This window comes from Chiloscyllium plagiosum, chromosome 17, assembly GCF_004010195.1.
Source record: "Chiloscyllium plagiosum isolate BGI_BamShark_2017 chromosome 17, ASM401019v2, whole genome shotgun sequence".
Lineage (NCBI taxonomy): Eukaryota > Metazoa > Chordata > Chondrichthyes > Orectolobiformes > Hemiscylliidae > Chiloscyllium > Chiloscyllium plagiosum.
Genome location: NC_057726.1, coordinates 58,606,398 through 58,631,460, shown reverse-complemented (window position 1 = coordinate 58,631,460; position 25,063 = coordinate 58,606,398). Strand labels below are relative to the sequence as shown.

The 25,063-nt window shown below is 37.8% G+C and overlaps 1 protein-coding gene across 6 annotated transcripts in view; it reads right to left on the bottom strand.

Moving 5' to 3' along the window:
• cbfb (core-binding factor subunit beta) overlaps positions 1 to 25,063 on the bottom strand; it is an 88,720-nt gene that overhangs the window by 17,699 nt on the left and 45,958 nt on the right. For 4 of the 6 annotated variants that reach the window (XM_043707223.1, XM_043707224.1, XM_043707219.1 and 1 more), the window contains 2 exons: positions 11,274 to 11,390; positions 6,175 to 6,270 (listed from right to left, as the gene is read on the bottom strand). In XM_043707223.1, the coding sequence (XP_043563158.1) occupies positions 6,175 to 6,270; positions 11,274 to 11,390 (213 nt within the window). Of the gene's footprint in view, positions 1 to 6,167; positions 6,271 to 11,273; positions 11,391 to 25,063 lie in introns of all 6 variants that reach the window. The other 2 variants (XM_043707220.1, XM_043707222.1) reach the window with 1 other exon arrangement.

Below are 25,063 nucleotides of genomic sequence, written 5' to 3'. Positions count from 1 at the left end.
AACAGTACAAGTCCTGCCCTTGTTTGTTTTACCAAAATGCAATACTTCGCACTTATCTAAATTAAACTCCAGCTGACACTCTTCAGACCATTAGCCCAACTTCAAATTTAAAAATGAAACTACAGGCCTGTTACAAGAGACAATCTGAGACAATATTAAGTTTGAACCATATTACTTTACCTGCAAATATATCTTTGACAGTGTGTGGAGACACAAATAAATGAGGTATCACTTTTTAAAATCTGAGATATAGGATAGTAATTAATTTCATTTTCTTAACATTCAAAATGCTTGCTATTGGAATTATGGGACACTCATTCTCAGGGCATGATAAAACATCTTTTATATAGTAACATACTGATATCAGGTAGTAATAGTCTTTGACAATGCTTACGTACTTGCAGTGGAACGATGAGGCTATTTGCATTCCTACAGCATCTATTCTACAGCCTCAATTATTTGCCACATTTAATGATTTAACACAAGAAACACAAATCCAACATTGACAACAGCACAAAGTATTAAATGCTACCATCTCCCTTATTAGAGGAAACTGGCATAGTGGTAATGTCATTGGACTAGTAATCCATAGGCCATGTGTCTATGTGGACACAGAAGCTGGCAACATTTACATTCAAGATAAGCTTATTAATTGTGACCATGACATTTATTATCAGTTGCTGTGAAGACCAATGTTCTACAAGGAAGGAAATCTGTAACTTTGGCTTGGTCTACGTGTGACAGAAGAACTTCAATTGCTCTGTCAAATAGCCTAGCAAGCCCCTCATTTAAAAGACAACGAATGTTGACTTTACCAGCAATATACTCATTCCATGAGAGAAAAAAAATTACCATGGCAAATGGATTTAAGTGCAGTGAAAGTTAATCCATCTTGGATGAACACAGAATTACAACCATACTCTCGTTTAAGTAGTCTTGAACGGTAATGGTACACATGTGAAAGGGCTTCATTAATCAAATGTTTTTCTGATGAGATACTACATGAATGTCCAATTCCATTTGTTCAATGTACTTTAGAAAATGATCATAACACTAAAAAGGGGAGGTGAGTGTTTTTCTCGTATTCTGATCAACATTTCTTCCACTCATAACTACCAAAAACAGATCAAGTGGTTGTTTAACTCAAGTCAGTTGTGGGATCTTGCTAAAAGAATCTTACATAGCAGCAGTGAATGGTGCCCTTCAAAACTAGTACAATACGTGAGAAACTTTGACGTAGGAGATGTGGTCAGGTGCTACAAATAGAAGACTTCCATTGTGAACTAAAACTAATAAATTCAATGAAAAACATAAGTGACAGTATTTGGACTGAGATCATTAGTAATTGAAGTGGTAAATGTTGATTAAGACTACAGACATAACTGAAAAGCTCTCCATTTATTCAAACATTCAGTTGGCATTGCTCTGTAAGGCTAGATGAATTTCCTATCAAGGGAGCAGCAAAATTTAAATGCAGTTCAAGACAACTCAACATGGTGATACTCAAGAGTATACCAAAACGTGCAGATCTGTTAACGATTCTTGTGCATGTGTCACTGAAATGATCTTTCAAGCTGAAACAGTTAATTATAAAAATAAGATTGGTGGGGGGCGCAAAGGAGAATGGCGCGTGCATGCTCAGATGGGGTGGAGAGCACAAAGGGATGCAAAAAACAGGGTCACTGCACACAACAGACTGATAGATGTATACAGATAGAGCAGTCGCAAGAAAAAAAATAGAAGGCAAGGAAGACAGATTGATTATGGGGGAAGAATGGAGAGGACTAACAGATGTGTTACATTACGATACATAACAGCGCTCCTGTATCTGTGCAACTTTATTCAGACAAGAGTGGTAATACATGCAAGCTGCAAGTTGCTGTGAAATCTGGCGATGCAAACCTTGTAGGGGGTTGTGGGTAGAGTGGGTGGAGTAATGATAGCTATTTCTGTTTTACTAAAGGAATGAACCGTAATCTGTTCTCTATTAAAGTCATTTCAAATAAGGAAGGACTTCAATTCTTTTTTCTTTAAGCAGCTTTTAAAAAAAACAGAAGTGCGTGTGTTCTGCCAGGAAAAGTCACAGCCACTGCTTGCAGAGCACCCAGCTTAGTTTAATTTTTTTAAAATTATACTTTAAATATTAAAATTCATCTTTATTTAAAAAAACAGATCAGTTGCTCAGCTTGTATTTATGTATTGAACAGTTGAATGTCCCACCCACCTAAATGTTTCAGAAAGTACAAAAGACAGACCCCAGTTAACTGAAATTGATCTCCAAACCAGTCTTAAAAAGCACCAAAAGGAACAATAAGTACAGGTGGGCTACTACTACATTTGGTATTTTCTTTCACCATTATCAATAGAAGACCCATTGTCATGGATTAAATCACATGAAAGAACCATAACCAAGTTTAAAAAAAAAACTGGAGAAATTTTAAAAGCCAACAAAAGATGACCAAAGAAAAAAGGAAAGAGAAAATAAACTATGAGGGCGAGTTAGCAAGTAACAAAAATAGACAGCAAGAGCTTCTTTAAATATATGAGGGGGATGAGAAGGGTCACAGTGAACATAGGCCCCTTCAAGAATGAGGCTGGGGAGATCATGAGTCAGAAAATGGCAGAGAAGTTGAGTAAATATTTCAAGATCCATCTTCATAGTAGAGGCCATTAATAGCATTCCAAAAATATTAAATAGTCAAGGGAAAAGGTGCAGGAAATAAATTAACTACCACCAGAAAAAAAAATGTACTAAGGAAACTAATATAGCAAAAGGCTGATACGTCCCTGAGGCCTGATGGGTTGTGTCAGAGGATAGCAAAGGGAGTAGCTACAGACATAGTGATATATTAATATGAGTATCCTTAGATTGTGGAAAAATGCCACGGGATTACAGAACTGCTAATGTAACAACCTTATTAACAAAAGGGAGGCAGACAAAATCAGGTAACTATAAGCATGTAACTAAATGGATATTATTGGGAAAATGTTAAGTGTCTATTATGAAAGATGTAATAGCACAGCATTTTGAAATACATAATATGGTCAAGTCAACATGCCCTCACGATGGGAAAATCATGTCTGACAAATTTATTACAATTCTTTGAAGTAACGAGCGGGAGAGGTAAAGGGGAACCAGTAAAAGTAATATATTCGGATTTCAAAAGGCATACAATGAAAGGGTCAGCACACAATATTATTACATGAGATGAGACAAGAGCCCATGGTGTTGGGGGTAGTGTATTAACATGGATAAAGGACTGGCTAGCTAATAAAAGAATAAGCAGGCTTTTTTTTCAGAAGGCAATCTGTAAATAGTGGAGAGCGGAGGCTGCATTTATATACAATATATATTAACAACTTGGATTTTAGAAGTTAATGTGCTATTGCCAAGTCTGTGGATGAGATTGGATTGGTGGGAAGGCAGGTAATGAAGTTGACATAAAGAGTTTACAGAAAGTATAGACAGATTAAATGAGTGGGCAAAAGCATAGCAGATGAAATATAACAAGAGAAAATGTAAGATTATGCACTTTGACAGGAAGAATAAAGGAGCTGAATATATTTTAAATGGATAAAGACTACAGAAAGCTGCAACACAGATTTGAAATTCTTTATATTAGAATCACAAAAAACTAGCACCCAGACAGGTAATAGGGAAAGCAAATGGACTATCAGGTTTTATCCCAAAAGGAAATGGAACATTAAAAAAAAATGAGGAGAAAGTGAGGTCTGCAGATGCTGGAGATCAGAGATGGAAATGTGTTGCTGGAAAAGCGCAGCAGGTCAGGCAGCATCTAGGGAACAGGAGAATCGACGTTTTGGGCATTAGCCCTTCTTCAGGATTCCTGAAGAAGGGCTAATGCCCAAAACGTCGATTCTCCTGTTCCCTAGATGCTGCCTGACCTGCTGCGCTTTTCCAGCAACACATTTCCATCATTAAAAAAAAATGTCTTGTGAGAACTATACAAGGCACTAATACTATCCTGGAATACTGTGAAGCAGTTTTGGTCAACTTTATCCAAGAAAACCTACACTGGCATTCCAGAGAAGGTTCAGTTGGTTGATCCCCGGCATAGTGGAGTTTCTTGTAAGGAGAGATTGAATAGATTGGGCTTGTACTCGTTTAGAAGAATGAAAAGAGACGATCATGAAAGATTTGTGGGGGGAGGGGATTGATAGATTGAGTTTGAGGGACAATGATCAAATGCAATTTTTTCAGAGTGAGGAGTCACTTATTTAAGACCGGTAGTGAATCCATAGCTTTCTTTACCACAGAAGTTTGTGGAAGCTGGATCATTAAGTACATTTAAGGCTGAGAGAAATAGACTTTTAATCATGATCTCACTGAATTGCCGAACTTGATGGGCCGAATGGTTTGCTTCTGCTCCCATATCTTATGGTATAAAGATCACTTTATAGAAACCTTTTCTATCTGGGCTGGTTTCAAGTCATTCACTTAGACAAGGAATTTGCTGTACTTTTAATCCAGTTTACAATAGATTCAATTAGAAACAGAAAACTGAAAACAGATGACGACTTAACACTTGCATACGTCTTTTAATACAGCAGAAATTGGAAGTGGTACACTAGTGTAACAATGGGACAATCTGGGAATAGTGTTAAAATTTACTTTAAGAGGAACTTCAGCTTGCCCTTAACTATATCATTTTATAAATGGCCAGTGTTATAGTTTTTCAGTAAAACAAAGGAAAAAACAATTCAAGTGATGGAAATAAAACAAAAACAAAATACTAGAAATGATTGATTGGTCACTGTAGAGAGTAAACTACTGAATGTTTTAGGTGAATGATCTGAACAGAGCTCCACAGATTTCTATACAGATACACCCACACTTGGGAATTTCCAGAATTTTTTCTTGCCAAAACTTTCTCAGAATGATATTTTTCACAACACAAAGGATTCCAGCACAAAAATAGCCATTCAACCTGTGGGGTCAGTGCTAATTCTCCAAAAAAAGTAACTGTCCTCGTGCCACCTTTATTCTACCTTCTCATGTCTTCCTGTTGGATCATAATTTAAATTCCCTCTTGAATTCAGCCTGTCTCCACTACTACATTCAGACAGTGCATTTCAAATCATAAATATTTTCATGTAGTAACTGTTTTTCCTCATGTTACCATTGCTTCTTTCTCTATTACCATAAACCTATGTGCTCTTTGGCTCATAATCCTTCCAACAATGGGAACAATCTCCCTGCTTAATTTGACCATATACTTCTATCAAGTTCTCTCTATCAAAGTCACAACCTCTCGCTATATCTACATAAATGAAGTTCCACACTTCCATGTCCCCCAGAGAGAACGATTTCAGACCATGAGTGTGGCACATTCCCCAAAAGAGAAGGAAATCCCACTTTCCAAATATAGTCAGTCAGTCTCAATTTCAGAATTACTATTGGCTACCCAGATAATTGATCGGCAGACAGGAAACAGAAGAGTAGGAATGAAATGGTCTTTTTTCAAGTTGCAGGCAGTACCATTGGGATCAGTGCTTGGACCTCATTATATACACATTTGAACAGGGCTTTGATGAGACCAAGCCTGCAGTAATGTGTGCTGTCTTGGTCTCTTTACCAGAGGAAAGTTGTTCTGGATAAGGAGGGAATACAACAAAGTTTACCAGACTGATTCCGAGGGCAGCAGGACTGATGTATGAAAAGAGACAGGATAGGGCAAGGCTATGTTTAATTGAGTTACAGGAATTTTGGGGCTGGGGAGGACGAAGCATCTCAAAAACCTATAAAATGGCAACTGAACTAGACAGGTAAACACAAGATGAATGTTTTCAATGACCGGAGAAATTTCTTCACCCAGAGTGATGAGCCTGTGGAATTCTCTGCCACAAAGCAGTCGAGACCAAACACTGAAGGTTTTTAAAAGGAGGAATTAAGGCTAAAGGAATCAAAAGGACACAGGGCAAAAGCAATAACAGAATTACTGGTTGAATGATCAGCCATAATCATATTGAACAGAGAAGCAGATTTGCAAGGTCGAATGGCCTACTCTTGCTCCTACTTTCTAAATTGCTACTCTTTTCCAAACGTACCTTACAATAATTTCCAGGAACGCAGAGGATATAGTATTACATGCTACAGCAGAGTAACACCCCATCCCTCCCTAACTTAACACAAAAAGTGTCCTAACCTCTCACCTCCATGTCCTCCCGATGAGATCTCTCCCTCTCCTCAAAATCTCTGGCTCTCCTTCGGGCATCCTCAAATGCCTGTTGTGCCAGTGCATCCTCCTGCTGCAAAAAAAAAGTAAATGCAAGCTAGAATAAAGTACCAATAGTCATGAGAATCAGTAAGAACTTCGAAGGATTTTCTGAATCTCATTAAATGCTTTTCGGAAATCTTAAATATATGAACACTCACTAAGCATGAACTTTCCTATTTCAACAAGGATGTGAAAAATACAAATCAAATTAATTAGCACAGTTAAGGATTGGTTTCTTTTCATTACAGTACAGCACAAATCCAAAGCAATACTAAACTTTTCACAAAGCAGGGAAATTTCAAGTTTGCCAAAACTGATTCTCTGGTTGCTGTCTGTTAAAAGGATCAGTCCCCAGCATTCAGTTTCTACTGCTCAATTTCACTTTAGCTCAGACAAATGTTTACTACTCCAAAACATTTGGGAGAGATAATTTCATGAATGAGCAAATATTACATAATCTGAAATTGGATACTTAGCACCTGCCTTTTGAGCACAAGTCACCTCAGCACTTCAAGTAGATGCCTGAATTGGAGAATCATGCAAGCATTCATATTAGTGCAGGTGACAGTCGTGTGCAGTTACCAGCTTTGACAATTCGGAGTTCAAACCTTCACAGCTGAACATGGTTTCAGAAGCAGAAGGGATCCTTCAAGAGCACTTTTTCCAAGGAATCAACTACTTACAGATTACTTACTGGTCAGCATCCTCTAGTTATTGTTACAATTTTAGAAGTGTCAGGTGCTTTGTGCCACTGATTCCAACAGTACAATTTTACAGGGAACTAGGTAGTAGGAAATGATGGACTATTTTCCAACTTTAAGGTGTCTGCACAAAACAGCTCCACCCAGGTATAGTAGCAGGGAGCCTCTTCAAACATTGCATGAATTGCAGCATGCAGGTCATGCTAGATGAAGAGCATTTCAGATGTAAATCATCCTGAACTTCCAAAGATGTGATAAGATTTACAGTAAAAGTACACAGGAGGGGAAGCATGTATTTTTCATATCTTTTGCAACCATGTGCTGTCTTAGTGCTAAACCATTCCAGCTGGGAACTGATCAACAGAAATAACTATTGGGATAGAAATAGAATAATTATAGGGCAACAGGATAGTTTCCTCTAAAGATGTCACTGTAAAGATACTAATCAAATCACTGAACTGAAATTCTGTAAAATGTTAATTAGACGTTAACAACTCAGATAGATAAGAACAAAGGACTGCCAATGCTGTACATCTGAAACAGAAGCAAAGTGCTGGAGAAACTCAGCATATCTGGCAGCATCTGTAGAGAGAAAAATTGAGTTAACTTTGAGTCTAGTTCTGACAAAGAGTCACTGAACTCATAACATTAACTCTGCTTTTCTCCTTATAGATGCTGCCGAATCAGTTGAGTTTCTTCAGCACTGCTTTCGTTATAGTCAGTTGCTCTAATGAGGATATTCCCTTTTATGCCCAAGGCACTGGGTTGCTCCACAAATTATTAATGAATTCATATGTAGGAAGGGATGCCAACTCAGCCCAACAGCCTCCATTCTTTTTAAAATTCATTTTGTGGGATGTGGGCATCCCTGTCTGTCCAGCATTTATTGCCTGTCCCTCGTTACCCTCGAGAAGGCGGTGAGCTGAACCACTGCAGTCTACCTGCTGTGGGTTGATCCACAACGCCAGGAGGGAGGGAATTCCAGGATTTTGACCCAGCACCAATGAAGGAATGGCGATATATTTCCAAGTCAGGACGGTGAGTGACTTGGAGGGGAACTTGAAGGTGGTGGTGTTGCCATGTCTCTGCTTTCCTTGTCCATCTAGACGAAAGTGGTCATGTGTTTGAAAGATGCAGCAAGAGGATTCTTGGTGAATTTCTGCAGTGCATTTTGTTGATAGTAGCAGCAGCGTGTACTAAGAGTCAGTGGTGGAGGGAGTGGATACTTGCAAATATAGTGCCAATCAAGCAAGCTTCTTTGTCCTGGTTGGTGTCAAGCTTCTTGAGTATTGTTGGAGCTGCACTCATCCAGACAAGTGGGGAATATTCCATCACACTTCCAACTTGTGCCTTGAAAATGGTGGACAGTCTTTGGGCAGTAAGGAAGTGAGTTACTTGCTGCAGTGTTCCTAGCCTCTAACCTGTTCTTGTAGCCACTCCATTCATGCGGCGAGTCCAGTTAAGTTTCTGATCAATGATAACTCCCGGGATGTTGATAGTGGGGTTTCAGTGAAGGTAACACCATTGATTATCATGGGGCGGTGGTTAGATGGTCTTTTATTGGTGATGATCATAGCCTAGCATCTGTGTGGCGCAAATGTTACTTCTCACTTGTCAGCCGAAGTCTGGATATTGTCCAGATCTTATTACATTTGAACACTGACTGCTTCAGTGTCAGAGTTGTCACGAATGGTGTTGAATATTGTGCAATCACCACGTAATCTGACTGATACTTAGTCGATCTCATACATTAGCAGCACAAAAATCAAGCAAAAAGTCAATTTACCTCCTGTAAGCTTTGAATCAAAGCATTATCAATACTGTAATTCCATAACAAAACTGTTAAGTTATAGACATCAAATTCCAAAACTTAAGGGACTCATGAATTTTTCATAATACAAGATCCAAGGGGGCTGGAAAGAAAAAGCCCAAAAAAGGTTGTGCAAACACTGAAGGAGGACTTAACAACTCTGATTCATCACAATTTAAATAAGTCAGCTTTAAATCAGTTAACAGACAAACTGTATTAATGATGTATACTATATTTTGTGCTGCACAAAGTGGTAAACATGCTATCAGTCTGCGATTCAACTGCACTCACTCTCATACTTCTCTTTAATACAAAGGCTTCAATACTTGTTGTCCAGTTGAGCTAGTTAACTCAGTGGAATTAGAAAACAAAATCTCAAATTAACCGCAGCTTAGATACACTTGACTTAAACATTTCTAAAAATGAAGCCAATGCTAAATGGGTGAATGACTTTAAAAAGTCCTTTTGCAATGCAGTGGAGGCATTAGGAAAGTTTGATATTTAACTGCCCCTAATAGGGTTGTGACAATGCTTGAAAAAAAAAACAAAGCACTCAGCAATTAACTGACATTTATCACAATGATATCATATTTTTAAACAAAAACAAATGCCTTTAAGAAAAATAAAAGCAAGCTTCAAACTAACAAGCGCTATAAAAACTAATGCTATGAATTCTGCTCTACATTTTATTCTCAACCCTATCCCATCATTTCCTTGTACTGAAAAATGATTGCTCATTTTACAAAATCTCAAAGGTGCTTTAATTCTTTCTAGAATGAATTCAAAAGGTATATCACAGCCCTCTGGAATTAACTTCAACAGTGTTCTCTCAATCCTCCAAGGTAAGATTCTATTGGGGTCCTTTCATTATCTTTTTAAGCTTACTGAGACTTTGATTATTTTATTTTCATAAATAAACTCCCATTTATTTATGAAAACTGGCCTTGAAAGCTAATTACAGTTTTGGCAACTGCTTTTGGATTCTGAACTGGTCAATCAAGGAAGGATCAGTGACGAGCCAAACACAATCTTGCTAAAAGAGGGGGCAAAAAAAGAGTGAGCCATTCTGACTGTGGTTTTGAAGTACAACTATGTTGCTTCTGGACAGTGCTGCTATGTTTTGCTCGGTTCGATTTTCACTGCAGTGGTCAACTTGCTGGTTGTTCTAAGAAGAAAACAGCCCTCTGTAAGAAGTGGATGAATAATTCTGGAAAGCTACTGAATCTGTTTGAGTGTATCAGTAACTTTGGGATTCAAGCAAGAACTCCGCTGACATGTCTTTTACAGCTCCATTAACCTAGGATTTCTGAAGGCTGGGTACCAATCATATATTTGTTGAACCGGCAAATTACAAGTGTTTCAAATTTCTCTAACTGTCTATGTGAAAATGGGTTTCTCGTTAAAAAAGATTGGGCTTAGACATTGATGTTAAATAGTCTGCCTTGTTTCTTAGCCATGCCCATGTTCTGCTACAGTTATATTAATAATAATTTGTTAATTGCTGTTCCAAGTTGTAAACTTTGTATCTGATATGTTATTATTAAAGTTCAGTTAGGGACAATTGAGCAATTTTGAAGGTTTTAAATTTTATGATAGTTAAATAATTAAATGATAATAATTAAATGATAAATTTTAAATTTTATCATGTTATGAATCCAGGATGATGATTTGGTTTGGCTTGCTGTCCCCATATCTTAACAGGCTACATACCCTTCCACATTCCTTCACAGTTGTCATGATTGTGAATCTCTTAGTTCCTTGTTCCAATGGTCAGCAGATAACCTGCTTGCCCTCAGCTGACTGCTTTCTCCTATAAGATTTTGCTGAGAACGAAGTTAGTACTATCTTCTCAAGGATGACCAAAACAACCACCACCTATTCACTGACTCCATTTGGTGAGATACAGCACAAACCAAAACAAAGTTACAACTGACTGTCAATTATCCACACGTAATTGCTTATTTCTGTCAGCAAGAACATTCTAAGACTTTATCCTGAATCAGCATCTCAACAAGTTTTAATACATGTTTTAACTAAGTGTAGACGTCCTGACTCCTTTACAAGCCAAGTAGTGCATTTACACCAAGATTTCAAGTTCAAGATTTATACTTATACCTCTGACCTTAATAGAAATATAGGTTAGTTTTTAAACTGTAATTAACTGCAAGCTCATTTAAAGTGCATTCCCATGAGCTATTTACCAATTTCTAAACCAGATGCCATTTGTCTACAGTTAAAACATTGATTCCAACCAAAATAAGTTAATTCCTAAGTCTAAAAGTCAGATTCCAAAACTAGACATTCACAACATGCTAGCACAATGACAAGCTACTCACAATACTTTTGTGTTATAAGAACTTAATGCCTGAACATTCAGTGTTCATGAAACTATTCAAAATGGCTTAACTGAAGAGGAATGAAGCAATTAGCAGGAACCAAAGGCAAAATCCAATTGATACTATTGTGTAGCACAGAATATTAGCCGGTCAACGAAACTGCAATTGGCCCAATTTCTTTGCTTACCTGTGCACGGTCTTCATCAAACTCTAGACATCCCATACCATCAAGTCGCTGGAGGTCAATCCAGCCTTTCCAGATCACACAAACTCCATTTAGAATCATTGGAGCCTTCAGGCAAACCTATGTATGAATACAAATTGCAGCACTGAATTTAAAGAACTGATGACAATTGCTCACTCCAAGTATATTTCACAAACTAGTAAGGATGCTGAAACTATGAAATTGTGAAATTAAATTACTCCAATTATCAAAATATTTCATTTATCAATTCCCTTGGTATTAGTCAAATTCTTCATTCAGCCACAAGAAGGCATCATGTTGACAGGAAACCAAATATAATCCATTCTCCTGTCCAATAAAATCGTTGTTAGACTGATGTTCTCCCATCCATGAAACTACCAAATATTCTGGTGCAAAGTAGTCATTTGAAGATAATATTCTAAATATCAGGGTGAAGATGACAGTGATAAGTCTGTTTCGAAAGCTACATTGAATAGTGGCTACATAGTCTGGGGAAAGCACTTATGTTTCCAGCACATTGTATACCATTCAAACTATACATGAGCACATCACTCTTTCCACAAAGGCCAGTAGATCAGTTGATTGCCTAAGACTTGGATTATTTAATCAAGTTCCGTAAAATTTTAGGCTATTCAAATTTTGTGTAATAATGCATCTATGGCATTTTACAACCAAATGGAAAAAAGACAGTATAATAGTTTATGGATTCATACCTGATTGCTCACCACCTGAAGTGAATTTTCAAATAAAAATAATCTTTCAGAAGTTACTTGAATAAGATGCCATAACTCTGTTTCACAAAGACAGATCGGAAAAGATTTTGGATGATCTAATTATATGACAAACCCATGGCTCCCACTATCAAAGCTTCGGAATATTACATGAGTGATCTAAAGATTTTGCCTCCCCTAAACAAAAAAATCATTCCAGCTTTGAACAGAGTCAAGAAAAGCTTCTGCACACCATATCACATTCTGCTATTTGTACGTTATATGCCCTTCTGTCAGAGTTCATAACTCTGTTGCAATCAACCGCGTTGATAACTACATTTCCAAATTCTGTCTCCCTGAGAACTGAAATTATATACTGTATACCCAAATCCAGGTTATTAATATACATAACAATAATAGTGGCCTATCCCAATCCTTGGGGACTATCACTATATATCTTCCTTCAGTCTGACAAACAACCTTTTCCAATTAAATTTGTTTTTTGGGTGCTTTACAATCTTTTAAACAATTAATTATTGCTGTTGTCAATTTGCTAGTAAGTGTATTGTGTGAAAAATTTAAGTATCATGCACACTTAAGGTCTTCAAAGAAATGGCTAATGAATTAAACAGTGTTAATTTAAATAAATTCTAGAAAGGTCCCAATGCACTGGAAAGCACCAAATATAAGCTTGCTATTCAAGGAAGGAGCAAGACAGAACAGAAATCTAAAGGAGAGCTAGCTTGATATCGGTCTTAGGGAAATAGAACAGCACTTAGAAAAACCCAAGATAATCTGGATGGTTTTATGAATGGGAAAATATCTTTAACCAATTTACTGGAAATTGGTGAAGGAGTAAATGTGGTGTAGATATAGGTGAGCCCGTTGATGAATTGTACTTTGGATTGCCAGAAGGCATTTGATAATGCCTTACAAAAGGTTATTGTACAAACTAGAAGCTCACAGAGTAATATACTAATGTGGTTAGGGGACTGACTAAATCTGCAGTAGGCACAAGTGGGTCATTTTTAATTAATATGATATGATAAACAAAGTCCTTCAGGGGTCTATGCTGGGTCCTCAACTATTGATATCAGGCCATAAATGAGAAGATTGAACATGTGGTGGTCGAATTTGCTGATGACACCAAGATAGGAAGGAAAGTATGCTGTGTAAATGTTGTTACAAGGATGCAAGCTGATATAAATAAGTTGAGACAGTATACAAGAAAATCCGGCAGATATAGTATAACGTGATAAGATGTGAAGTTGTTCATATTTTGATAGTAAGAACAATAGAATAGTGTTATTTAAAATCAGAATAGCTACACAATTCAGGATACAGGTGCAGGGGAATCAAATGTTCTAGTGCACAAGTCACAAAGAGCATGCAATACACCAAGTGATTAAGATGGTTCAAAACAAAAGAAATTGAACACAAAAGCAGGGATGTTGTGTTCATATTATACATTGCCAAGAGCACAGCAATGACCACCACAATTTGGGGGAAGGGATGTCCTAGTGGTATTACCACTGGACTGTTAATCCAGAGACCCAGGTAATGTTCTGGGGATCCAGGTTCAAATTCCACCATGGCAGATGGTGGTAATTGAATTGAATGTTTAAAAAAAACTGGAATTAAGAGTCTAATGATGACTATGAAACCACTGTTGATTGTCAGAAAAACCCAACTGGTTCACTAATGTCCTTTAGGAAAGGAAACTGCCATTCCTATCTGGAGTGGCTTACATGTGACTGCAGACTCACAGCAATGTAGCTGGCCCTCAACAATCCCCTGGGCAATAAGGGGTGGGCATTAAGTGTTGGCCTAACCAGTGATGCCCTTATTGTGTCAAATGAATAATTAAAAAGTGCCTCTAATACCACGCGCAGTTTCGGTTTTCTTATTTAAGGAAGGAGGTAATGTATTGGAGGCAGTTCAGAAGAGACTTAGTAGATACCTGGAATAAGTGGAATATCTTTTGAAAATAGATTGGACAGGCTGGGCTCATTTCCACTGCATTTTAGAGCGGTGAGGGATAGTGTGTTTGTAGTGTAGCAGATGCCAAATATCTTGACAGGCTAGATGTAGAAATGACATTTACTCTTCTGGTATAGTCCAAACTACAGGGAACTATTATAAAATTAGGGTTCACCTTTTTAGGAGAGAGATAAGGGGAAATTTTTCTTTCACAGGATTGAGAGATTCCTCATAACTAATTAGGACTGGAATATTTCAGTCAAGAGTATCTGTAGATTCCACCTTTACTTCCAGTTCAGAAAGTCTATTTAGTCCACTCAGTTTATGCTGGCTGCAAGAGGAACTCAGCATGGTTTAAGAAACATCCCAGATGGACTGAATTACCTTTCTACTATGAGTCCTACCAACCTATGTATGTTATCTGTATCTTATCCAATAGTACTATAGCCATGTTTTTACTACATTAGCAGTATCCTGTACTTTACGAAGATCAAATGTTTTAACCCCTTATTCTTTTTAGATCTTCTCTGTACCATCTATGTTCAGCTTGGTCTCTAGTATACAACATAGTTTATAACCAAAAACCTCTTTTCAAGTCTTGTTTTAACCTCATTAAGCTTTAACTGCCTTTCCTGTCCTCAAGTGGATTGGTCTCATTGCAACAGTCCTAGCTTAGAAAATGTGAGCCAATGTTCCAATTAAATCCAACTCCAGCTGGAGGAACACACCCCAATTTCTGTTGAGGCAATTAACAACTCCTAGACTCAAAGTTCCATAATTTCAGATCATGAACTGAGTCCTTCATTTTGTTTCCCTGCCTTCTCTCCCACCCATTATCTGCTTTCTGGTGTTGACCTATACAGTCTGTTCTACCAAAACATGTATTTTTTCAAAGTGAATTGGCTTTAACATGATTGAAGAATTTAGACTGTTGTGTAGAACGCAAACTTTCCTTACCGATTCCGGTCCCATTGGTTTAAATGGCCCAGCTATTACACGACTTATAATTTGAGATGGAACGAAAACAGAACTACTGTTGTGTTATATCAGAACCAACTGTATTCTTCATTAACGCCTTGTATTAAAGACTATTCTGGCCCTCTCTTCTCTATAATCATTGCCCTTTTTCTTTTGCTCTGTGACACCTGTGATCTCTAACCTTCCCTTCTGTTCCACTTGCCCTTCCCACCTTTACCCAATGTGTTAAAAACCACCAGTTTTCTACCTGCTTTCAGTTCAGAAGGGGAGTCATTCTGGATTTCAGAAGTTAACTCTTTCTTTCTCCACAGACATTGCCAGGCCTTAGTTTCTCTCTTATTTTCTGCTTTTATTTCAGGTTCCCAGCATCTGCATTGTTTTGCTATTATATAAAGAGAAGTGGTCTATTCTATACCCAAAACATCTTCCCTGTGAAGGTTTCCAATGCTTCACTTACTGTATTTCCAGGAATCTTTAATTTCAATCCAAATGTAATTTTTTTTCAAAAAACGCAGCTCCAATACACCTGGCATTATTCCAGAATTATTCGAAAGTTGATATTATGATAAGTCAGAGCTGAAAATGTATTGCTGGAAAAGTGCAGCAGGTCAGGCAGCATCCAAGGAACAGGAGAATCGACGTTTCGGGCATAAGCCCTGCCGAAACGTTGATTCTCCTGTTCCTTGGATGCTGTCTGACCTGCTGCGCTTTTCCAGCAACACATTTTCAGATCTGACCTCCAGCATCTGCAGTCCTCACTTTCTCCTCCATTATGATAAGTCACCAAACGCTGCCCCAGTTCATTTCCCATAACTAAATCCAAGTGTTTCCATTTTCATTGGGCTGGAAAAAATGATCAAAAGTTCACTTTTACATACTTAAGCAACTTTTCTCCTTCAATTCCCTTTATAGTATTATCCCAGGACAGTACATATTAAAATAATTGAAGTCCACCATAACTCTGTAGCTGTAGAGTCAAAGAGCATGGAAACAGCCGCTTTGGTCCAACTCATGCATACTGACTAATATTCTCAAACTAAACTAATCCTATTTGCCTGCATTTAGCCCATATCCGTTTAAATTTTTCCTAGACATGTAACTGTCCAAATGTCTTTAAACTGTTGTAAGTGTACCTGCATCTACCACTTCCTCTGGCAGTTCATTCCACATACAAACCACCCTGTGTGAAATGGTTACCCCTCAGGTTCCTTTTTAAATTTCCTCTCACCTTAAAATTATGCTCTCTAGTTTTGAATGCCCCCCGTCTATGGGGGGAAAAAACCTTTGGTGTTCACTTTTTTTTAATATATATTTTTATTGAAAGAAAAAGATTTGTTAAAAAATTACAAAATTACAACAATAAACCAACAAAAACAACACTACTCTCTCATAAAACAAAGAGCACAAAAGAACAACACTAACAAAGCACAACTGTACTCATGTGGAAGATGATCAAATCAGATAAATTAACAAACAAATACAAACACAAATAAATAAAGCTCAGCACAACAAAACATTAGTTCCCAACCTCCGAGAGCATAGAGTATTACACATAAATTTGAAATTCCTCCTTTGAGACCATCAAGTTCACGAAATCAGATTGTCATGGCTACACAAAAGCCATAATTAAGATGGCAGATAAATCTACATCCAGATGTTCCAAAAAGGCAGTCATATCTTATTTTTAAAAAATGCAATTTTTCAGTGTACCATATTCATAAGAAAGTCCAAAATAGTATGCTCCATGATTGGCCTATGCCAACCTGACAGTCCCAGGTGGTTTTCAGAGACCCAACCCATGAGAATATTTTTCCTCGCACCAAAATGAGAATATTAAAAAGGTTTTCCCATGAGCATCTAAAAGGCCCAGGAGGAGAGAGATAGGGTCCCTGTTAGCTTCAATCCCCAAGAACCCCTCTATTACTCCAGCCACAGCACTCCAATACGTACAGAGCCTGCGGCAAGACCACAGGCAATGACAGTGAGTACTGGTAGTTACCCACGTGTCCATAGAGATTTCAACCCCTGGCTCTCTCTCCCAGACCTCTCAAAGCCGCTCAGCATCTTCTCAAAGATCACCCCCTAACATATGATAAAGGGAACTATAAGCATGAAGCACCCTCTTCTCTGTGACAGATCTGTAGCAGTTAGTCAAAAGCATGGTCCCTTTTTGAATAAAATCCCTGACCTGAATAAAACGAAAAAGGTCTCTGCTGGCTAAACTATATTTAAGGGTTATTTGGTCAAAGGACATTATTTCACCTTCAAATAAATCACCCAAATAGGAGATTCCGCTAGCTGTCCAAAGCTTAAACCCGGGGTCCATTATCCCTGGCTGAAACCCCTGTAGTTGGTACGCCAGGTTAAGAAAATACATTTTAGAAATGTTATCCTCGCTCTGTCACATTGCCCTCCACACTTTGACAGCATTAATAATTAATTATCGGGTTATGACAATATTTTGTAACTGTCTTCATTTCTTCAAGAACAGGCTAATGAGTGGACATTTTGTCTGAGAGGCCTCGATATCTAGCCATATTGACGCCTGATCCTCACACGCCCAGTCACTAACAAAAGACAAAAGGGAACTTAGTTGATATCTTTTAATATCCAGGAGGTCCACTGCCCCCAACCCATGGGGCAACTGTAATTTAGCTAGCTAGCTAGCTTAATAAGAGGCCACCTACGGTGCCAGATAAAGGAACTAAACCAACCATTAAGTCTCTGGAATGGTATTCACCTTATCTCTGCCTCTCTTGATTGTAAAACTTCTATGAAAGGTTACCCCTCAACCTCCTATGCTCCAGTCAAAAATGTCCCAGCCGATCCAGCCTCTCCTTGCAACTCATACCCTCCAATCCTGGTAATATCCTTGCAAATCTAGTCTACAACCTCTCTAATTTAATGAGATCCTTCCAAAAGCAGAACTGTATGAAGCACTCGAAAGTGGCCTCACCAACATCATCAGATCTTTCAACCCTCAATTCAATTATTCTCTATGGTGAAGGATTTTCTTTGCTATCACCTCTTTTTTTGAGCACTTGCATGGTCTGCAAAGTTGAATTACAAAAGGCTTTTATGCCCTAAACATGGATTCTGATATTGTCATAATTGTAGTATCCCATGTGATGACCATATCTCAACTCAACTGTGCACCACAGCATATATTTTCACTTTAACACAAATATGAAACATTATTTTGAGAAGAATGAAGAGGCAAAACTAAAATAGCATAATGTTAAGAGTGCAAGATGGGAAACACCTTGTAGCAATATATGAACTTTAAAGTGCAGGATAGATCAGAAGGCTGCTAAGAGCACGGTCTTTGCTTTTATTAAAAGCAAAAGAGAATATTCAAGTAAGAAAGAGTAGTTATACTAAATCTTCATAAACACTTGTTAGATCTCAGGTGCCCAATTCCAGGCAGCATCTTGAATGAGGATGTCAAGGCTTAAAGAGGGTGCAGAAAAGCAGGTATGAGAGACTTCATTTTGCATAGAGATCAAAGAACTATGATTGTTCTTAGAGCACAGAAGGTCAAGATGATATTTGGTGATTTGTTCAAAATCATGGTTTTATCCCTGAATAACCCAAGTTTTAACTTCATTCCACAATAAAGGAGAAAAAAGTTGAATAAAACTAACAACTTTAAAATCATTTTAAATACGTCAGTTCAATCACCCTTTCAGCCATTTTATCTCTAAGAATGAAAGTTTATGTAAACTGTCTTCACTTTAACAGTTTTAAGTCCTATCTTCAGAGTTAAAAACATTTTATTAAAAATAAAATGCTCAGATTTTCTTGAGAATCACAGATTGACTTTCACGGCTCCTCTCCCCTTTGTTACATACACCATGTACTGGCATTACCTTCTGTATTAGTTTCTCTAAGATTTCCTTCTGGAGATGGAGTTGGTGAAATGAATGCCAATGGCTGCAAGGCAAATTACTAGCTAATCTATTGAGGGATAGGTTTAAGCAAAATTACAGGCTTCCTGCACGTCTTCTTGAAACTGCTAGGAGGTTACTGGGGTCAACTCAACCAAGCAAATGAGGGACTGGTTCAACATATTATATGAAAGTGTATTCTTCTGGAATGCTGAGCTCTCTCAGTACATGCACTGAATTGCCAGCGTACATTATGTTCTTCATTCTTTGGACTGAATAAAGGCAACTCTCTCTCTTGGAAGCACAAATATCTTACTCGAAAAGCTGAAGTAGGTTCCCTAAGTATTTGAACATTGTAATTAAAGAGATGCAAATGCATGAAGTTTGTTGACGACATTAAAATAGGGAGCATGTGGTAGAAAAAAATTACAAAAGAGAATTACATGGGCATCATTTGAAAAAGTGGGTAAAATTAAAATTACTGAAGGCTTAGGGTTCAGTAAAAACTTTGAGGTCAAATTTCATTTCTCTGCCAAGCATACTGCAATCCTGCGATCAAAATTTCTTGACCTCTAGCTCGCATACAAAGGACTGAATTTTTGCCATTGGTCACACTTATCACTGATTTTCCATGGATGCGAAAGTGAATTTGTACAACACTCTTGTGTAGTTTGAATCCCATATGTCTTGCATAGAAATCTTCCTTATTTCCACAACTTATAGGTGCATCATTCCAATTGAGAAGGTTGGATTCTGTGGCTCCTTCCTCCTTGCTTCAACTAACGATCCATCACTATACTGACTACAGTCACATAATAATACTCATCTCCTCTGTGTGGTGTGACTCTGCTCTGGAGTATAGTCCAGATAGGCCATATGTTTTGGAGTCTTTTTAAACTTGTGCTTCATTTTAGTAATTCAGAGCTGGAGTGACTCAAGACATTGTTATTTCCCATGAGGTATCCATCTGGGAGACTCACGGACTACAGATTCCCACATTTGCTGTTATGACACAAAAATTATTCTCTTTTGTAATACAAGTCAAGGCACATGGGAATGAAAAAAGGTTATCATGGTTCACATTCTAAAAAAGATTTGATCAGATAGATTTAGTTAGGATTTCTTTCAGGTAATTTTTTGGCTCAGTTAATCATCCTAATTAAATTTCTTTTATTATTTCAGGGTCCTAGTTACTCATTTTTTTTCAATTTAAATCAATATGGTGAAGTCTTAAAGGAAGAATAAATAACTCTCACTGCCTTCCATCATCAGTTAATTTGCTTAGCTGTACCTACCCTGGCACTAAATTTTCACATACCACATTCTTGTTTAAAAATTGGAAAGAAGGATTTGCATTTATGTAGCATATTGCACAACCTCAGGACAGCTCAGTAAATTTCAGAGCCAATGAACTACCTCTGAAACATAGCCATTGTTAAAATGCAAAAAATATGCCAATATTTTCCACAGCATGCTTCACAAACAGCAATACTGTGGAGGTGCCAGTGTTGGACTGGGGTGGACAAAGTCAGAAGTCACACAATACCAGGTTATAGTCCAATGACGTAACGAAGGAGCAGTGCTCCGAAAACTTGTGATTTCAAATAAACCTGTTGGGACTATAACATGGTGGCATGTCACTTCTGACTTTAAAACAATATGATAATTAGTCAATATATTTTTGATAGAGGGCTAAGCCACAGAGAACAACTTTCCTGGGTGGGAGGCAGGCATGAAAACAGAGACCTATGCATTTAGTATATATACAAAAACATTATTTTTGGAGCCTAAAAAAAATGGGGCTGTCTTTTTTGCTAGCTTGACTTACTGCACTTTACGGTAATTGTTTCAATTTGCTGACACAGGTCATGGAATGTTGCTATTAAAAGCAAGTTCACATTGCTTTTGGAATGCAACTTGTTCAAATTTAAACACAACAGTGCCAACAGAAGAGACCACACATCAGGGTTTCACTTCCCCAACATAAGCCTTTCCTGAAATAAACAGAAAATGCTGGAAATATCTTTCTTCAAGTTATACATTAACTGCAAGCAACACAGGAGTGTTATAGTTTGCCTTAATCCATGTGGCTCCAAAGCACAATGCAATGTTAAGACTGAAAATGAAAAAAAAATTGATGAAATCTTTGATGCGACAATCACACTCCAGTCATGAATTTTTCCTACACTATAGATACTTTCATAGGCTCCAATTTTACCTTGTGATATAAGATGTAGGCGGATGTGACCTATGAAAATACTTAAAGTTCCAGGACTTGGCTCCTTTAGAGCAACTTTGTCAATGATGAAACTGCAGGTAATAATGATAACATAAATCACAAAAGGATGTGAAAGAACTTGAATCAAGAATACCAGACAACACCTCTCAATATACCAGTTTTAACAACATGCTAGCCTCCAGTAGAAGGATTTATGAACAATGTAGTTATTTTAGACAATTCTAGTTATGTGCATAAACAATTAACATGGACAACAAAAAAATCTCTAATCAGAACATCAGTATATGGATTTTGTTTTCTGGAGCGCATAGGGAACAAAATAAATATAGCACACAACTGGTTGTATGTCTCAGGAAACTCATCTGCAGTTTAACACTCCAAGTTTCTTATCAGTTTCTCCTCTAACAAAATTTCTCTACTTAATTAGTTGGAAAAAAATGTCAGGGCAAGAGTCTCATTTCTATACAGAAACTTTGTCACAAAATTATGTGAAAGAAAATCCCCTTCAAGGAAAGAGTTACATTTTACTGGATGCAAACTACACGTCAGCTGACCTGGACTTTTGTCCTCATGACTTCCTGTATACTGTGGTCACCTTCAAGCTGCCTGCACAGCCATCAGTTGCTAAATTTTTCTTTCCATACACTACCTTAATGTCTATACACAAATATTGCTTAAATTATCCATTTATCCCAATCTTTCTCTAACATCACGCCTCCACTACAACAGTCCAATCTTATTTTAAAAGAAATCAGTCTCGCTTGAGGAGAATCGTCTGACACAAACCGTTAAACCTCACACTTCCTCCAGAAGTGATGTCTTTTTGCACCATCCCCCAAAGAGAATCTTTTAGAGCTTTGACTTTCCCTTTAATTTCTCATTATTTCCAATGCACCCAATATAGAGGACACTTAGTACAAAGGATGGTCTTGACATTTACAATAGAGATTACAGGGCGTGGAAAACTGAGGTCTTTCTAAATTTTAAGCAGTGGCACTTAATTGCAAGTCAAAATTAGGAACTAACCATCTTTCTTCTGGAAGAGAGAAGCAGTGTGCGCACGCACACGCTCATGGGCGAGATTGGAGGGGAGGAAGTGGCAAGGAGAGGGTGATGGTGGGGTGAGAAAACAGGGAGGAAGGACTATGCAAATAATGATCAAGAAGCACACTACTTGAAAGAGTCATACCTGCCTCCCTTCAAGTTTCTGGAGTCCAATAAAACCAGCCAACAGCAAAATGAAAATAAAACTTTTCATTTATAAAAATAAAATGTCAAACTTTTAGGTATATCAAGGGCTCATCTATTCCCCTCATCCTGATGAGCTTCCAAAGGTTAAAATTGGAAGTGGGGGGAGTAAGAATGGGTTTCTGATTTTATATGAACTTATTCTTCCTCAAACCGGTTATTAAAACTTCTGTCCTTTCCCCAAATAAAACTGAAGAAAAAAAAGTACCTGATTATTTCAGATGGTTAAATTGTTAGATGCTTGAAAAATTGCAAGTTCTTTGTTGACCGCAAGTTGGCAAAAACAAAAGAGGTTCAAGCACTAGAGTGCAGTAAATCTCTTCTGTACTAAACAATTCACTTTTACATATCAAATGCAATGCAAGTCATTTGCAGCAAGGAAATTAATATGGTCAATTCTAATATTTAGTTTTGAAATTAAAGACATGCATTTCTATAGCACCTCTCAAGACTTGAGGCCACTCCCAAGTTAAAACATTTTTATTACCAGTGCTTTTGCTTCTATGGAAGAATTTAATTTCAGTCATGCAAGCACATATATGCCTGCTCCTTAGGATGAAGCTCTCTCAGAATGCTTAGTTATACAACATAGGATTTTGCTCCCTCAGCTATATGTCATAACATTTGCCAGATGCTGTTCCTTGATCCACAGCAACTGGTCAACCTTGGACTCCTGCTTGACCACATGTTAAACCTTCTCTCTCTTCTTACGACTCAGAATCTTGCTTTTATCTTCATGAAGTGCGTTTCTGGTTTTGGTAGGAAGGTAGCAGTAGTAACCATGCCCTCCCACAGCTTCTGTAATTGGAGACCATGAATCAGTGCAGTCACAGCAACGTCCAGCAAATCCACACCAACAGGAAATGGCAGAGACCACAGACAACTAGTCTGCCCTCCCCCAAATCATAAATCCCCAAAAGAGTCTTTCAGAGATCTACATTCCTATGTAGAAACTAAGCTCTGACTCATCGCTCTTGCTCAGTCACATGAATCTGACCATTCATGTACTAACAGACCACAGCAATCTTCACTGCATCCTACACTGTCCCCACCTGCTCCTGACTCAGAGTCATCAGGAAGTTCAAGGAAGGAGGAGGAAAGTGTACTTTTACTGAGCTTGCTTTAAATCATCTAAAACATGACAGATATACTAGAACTAATGCTGAAATTCTTCCAAGTCTAAGGACAGCAAGAAAAAGTGAACTAAATCCATCCATTACACGTGGAACCTCTAAATCTTGGGACAGCCTGGTAACTTGATTCAAGCAACCTTTATTCTTCACCATAGGCACCTTAGCAGAATGTATAAAAAGCTAAATAGACTATGTCTGCGGCAGATTTCTTTTTTCAGCCCTTAGGTGGAGTAATATCTAATCCCAGAAATCTGTCTACAACATAGGATTTCTGGTCATTTTGTTTTATTGCATTTTCTAGCTGCCACCCCAGATTTCTTTTTGATAAGGAAGGGAAATTCTTACCCTGGGATCTGCTTTATCAGCGGCCAGTACTGGACAAATTGGCTACTGTACAATAGGAAAGCCTGGCAGATCTGAGCTAAATTAGAAGTTGAGAGGACGGGTAAAACAACTCATGTCTTGCAGAACACGGACATGACTATAGTTTCACTATAAGTAGTCAGACTCACCAGGACCTCTAAATGAAGGCAAGTTGAGTAAAATTCAATTTTCCTAAAAGAAACGTACATAAGATAATTGGGTGTTATTTTTAAAAATGAATACAGAGAAAAGGTGAAGACTGAAAGGGTAAAGAGTAAAAAATTGAATTGCAAAAGGCAGTGAAGTAGAAGTAATCAACCAAACCTAAAACAAGCGCCTCAAAAATACTTCAGGAAGAAATAATTCTATTGGAAAGATTGGGAACAGGAAGCAAAACATGCAGTTCAATTACTTAACCAAAAGGTTGTACAAAAGTGAACAAAAGAGTTTGCAACATTATTCAAAATTAACAGTAAGTCCTCAGCATGCTAGATACCATTCATCCTTGCTACTTGTGAGACTGCTCTGTACAAAGAGTCTGCCACATTTACCAAGTAAGTTCACTTTCAATTACAATCTGTTGGCTGTAAAACTTTGGAACACACTAAAACATACTAGATTGCTTAATTATTAACGAGATTACATTTTATAGCAATGAGTGTATTTCAAGGGACCTTTATTGCTATCATTATATGGCATAACAAATGTACGACAGCAATGAGATCAGGAATGTGAATAAGCAGAACTTGTTAGGAAGGAAGATGTGTTGGGCATTTTGAAATATTTGAGGATAGACAAGTCCCCTGGGCCTGATGGGATATATCCTAGGATTATGTGGGAAGCAAGAGAGGAAATTGTAGAGCCGTTAGCAATGATCTTTTCGCCTTCACCGTCAACGGGGGTGGTACTAGGGGACTGGAGAGTGGCGAATGTTGTGCCTCTGTTCAAAAAAGGGAATAGAGATAACCCTGGGAATTACAGGCCAGTTAGTCTTACTTCAGTGGTAGGCAAAGTAATGGAAAGGGTACTGAGGGATAGGATTTATGAGTATCTGGAAAGACACTGCTTGATTAGGGACAGCCAGCATGGATTTGTGAAGGGTAGGTCTTGCCTTACAAGTCTTAATGAATTCTTTGAGGAGGTGACCAAGAATGTGGATGAGGGTAGAGCAGTGGATGTAGTGTACATGGATTTTAGTAAGGCATTTGAGAAGGTTCCCCATGGTAGGCTTATG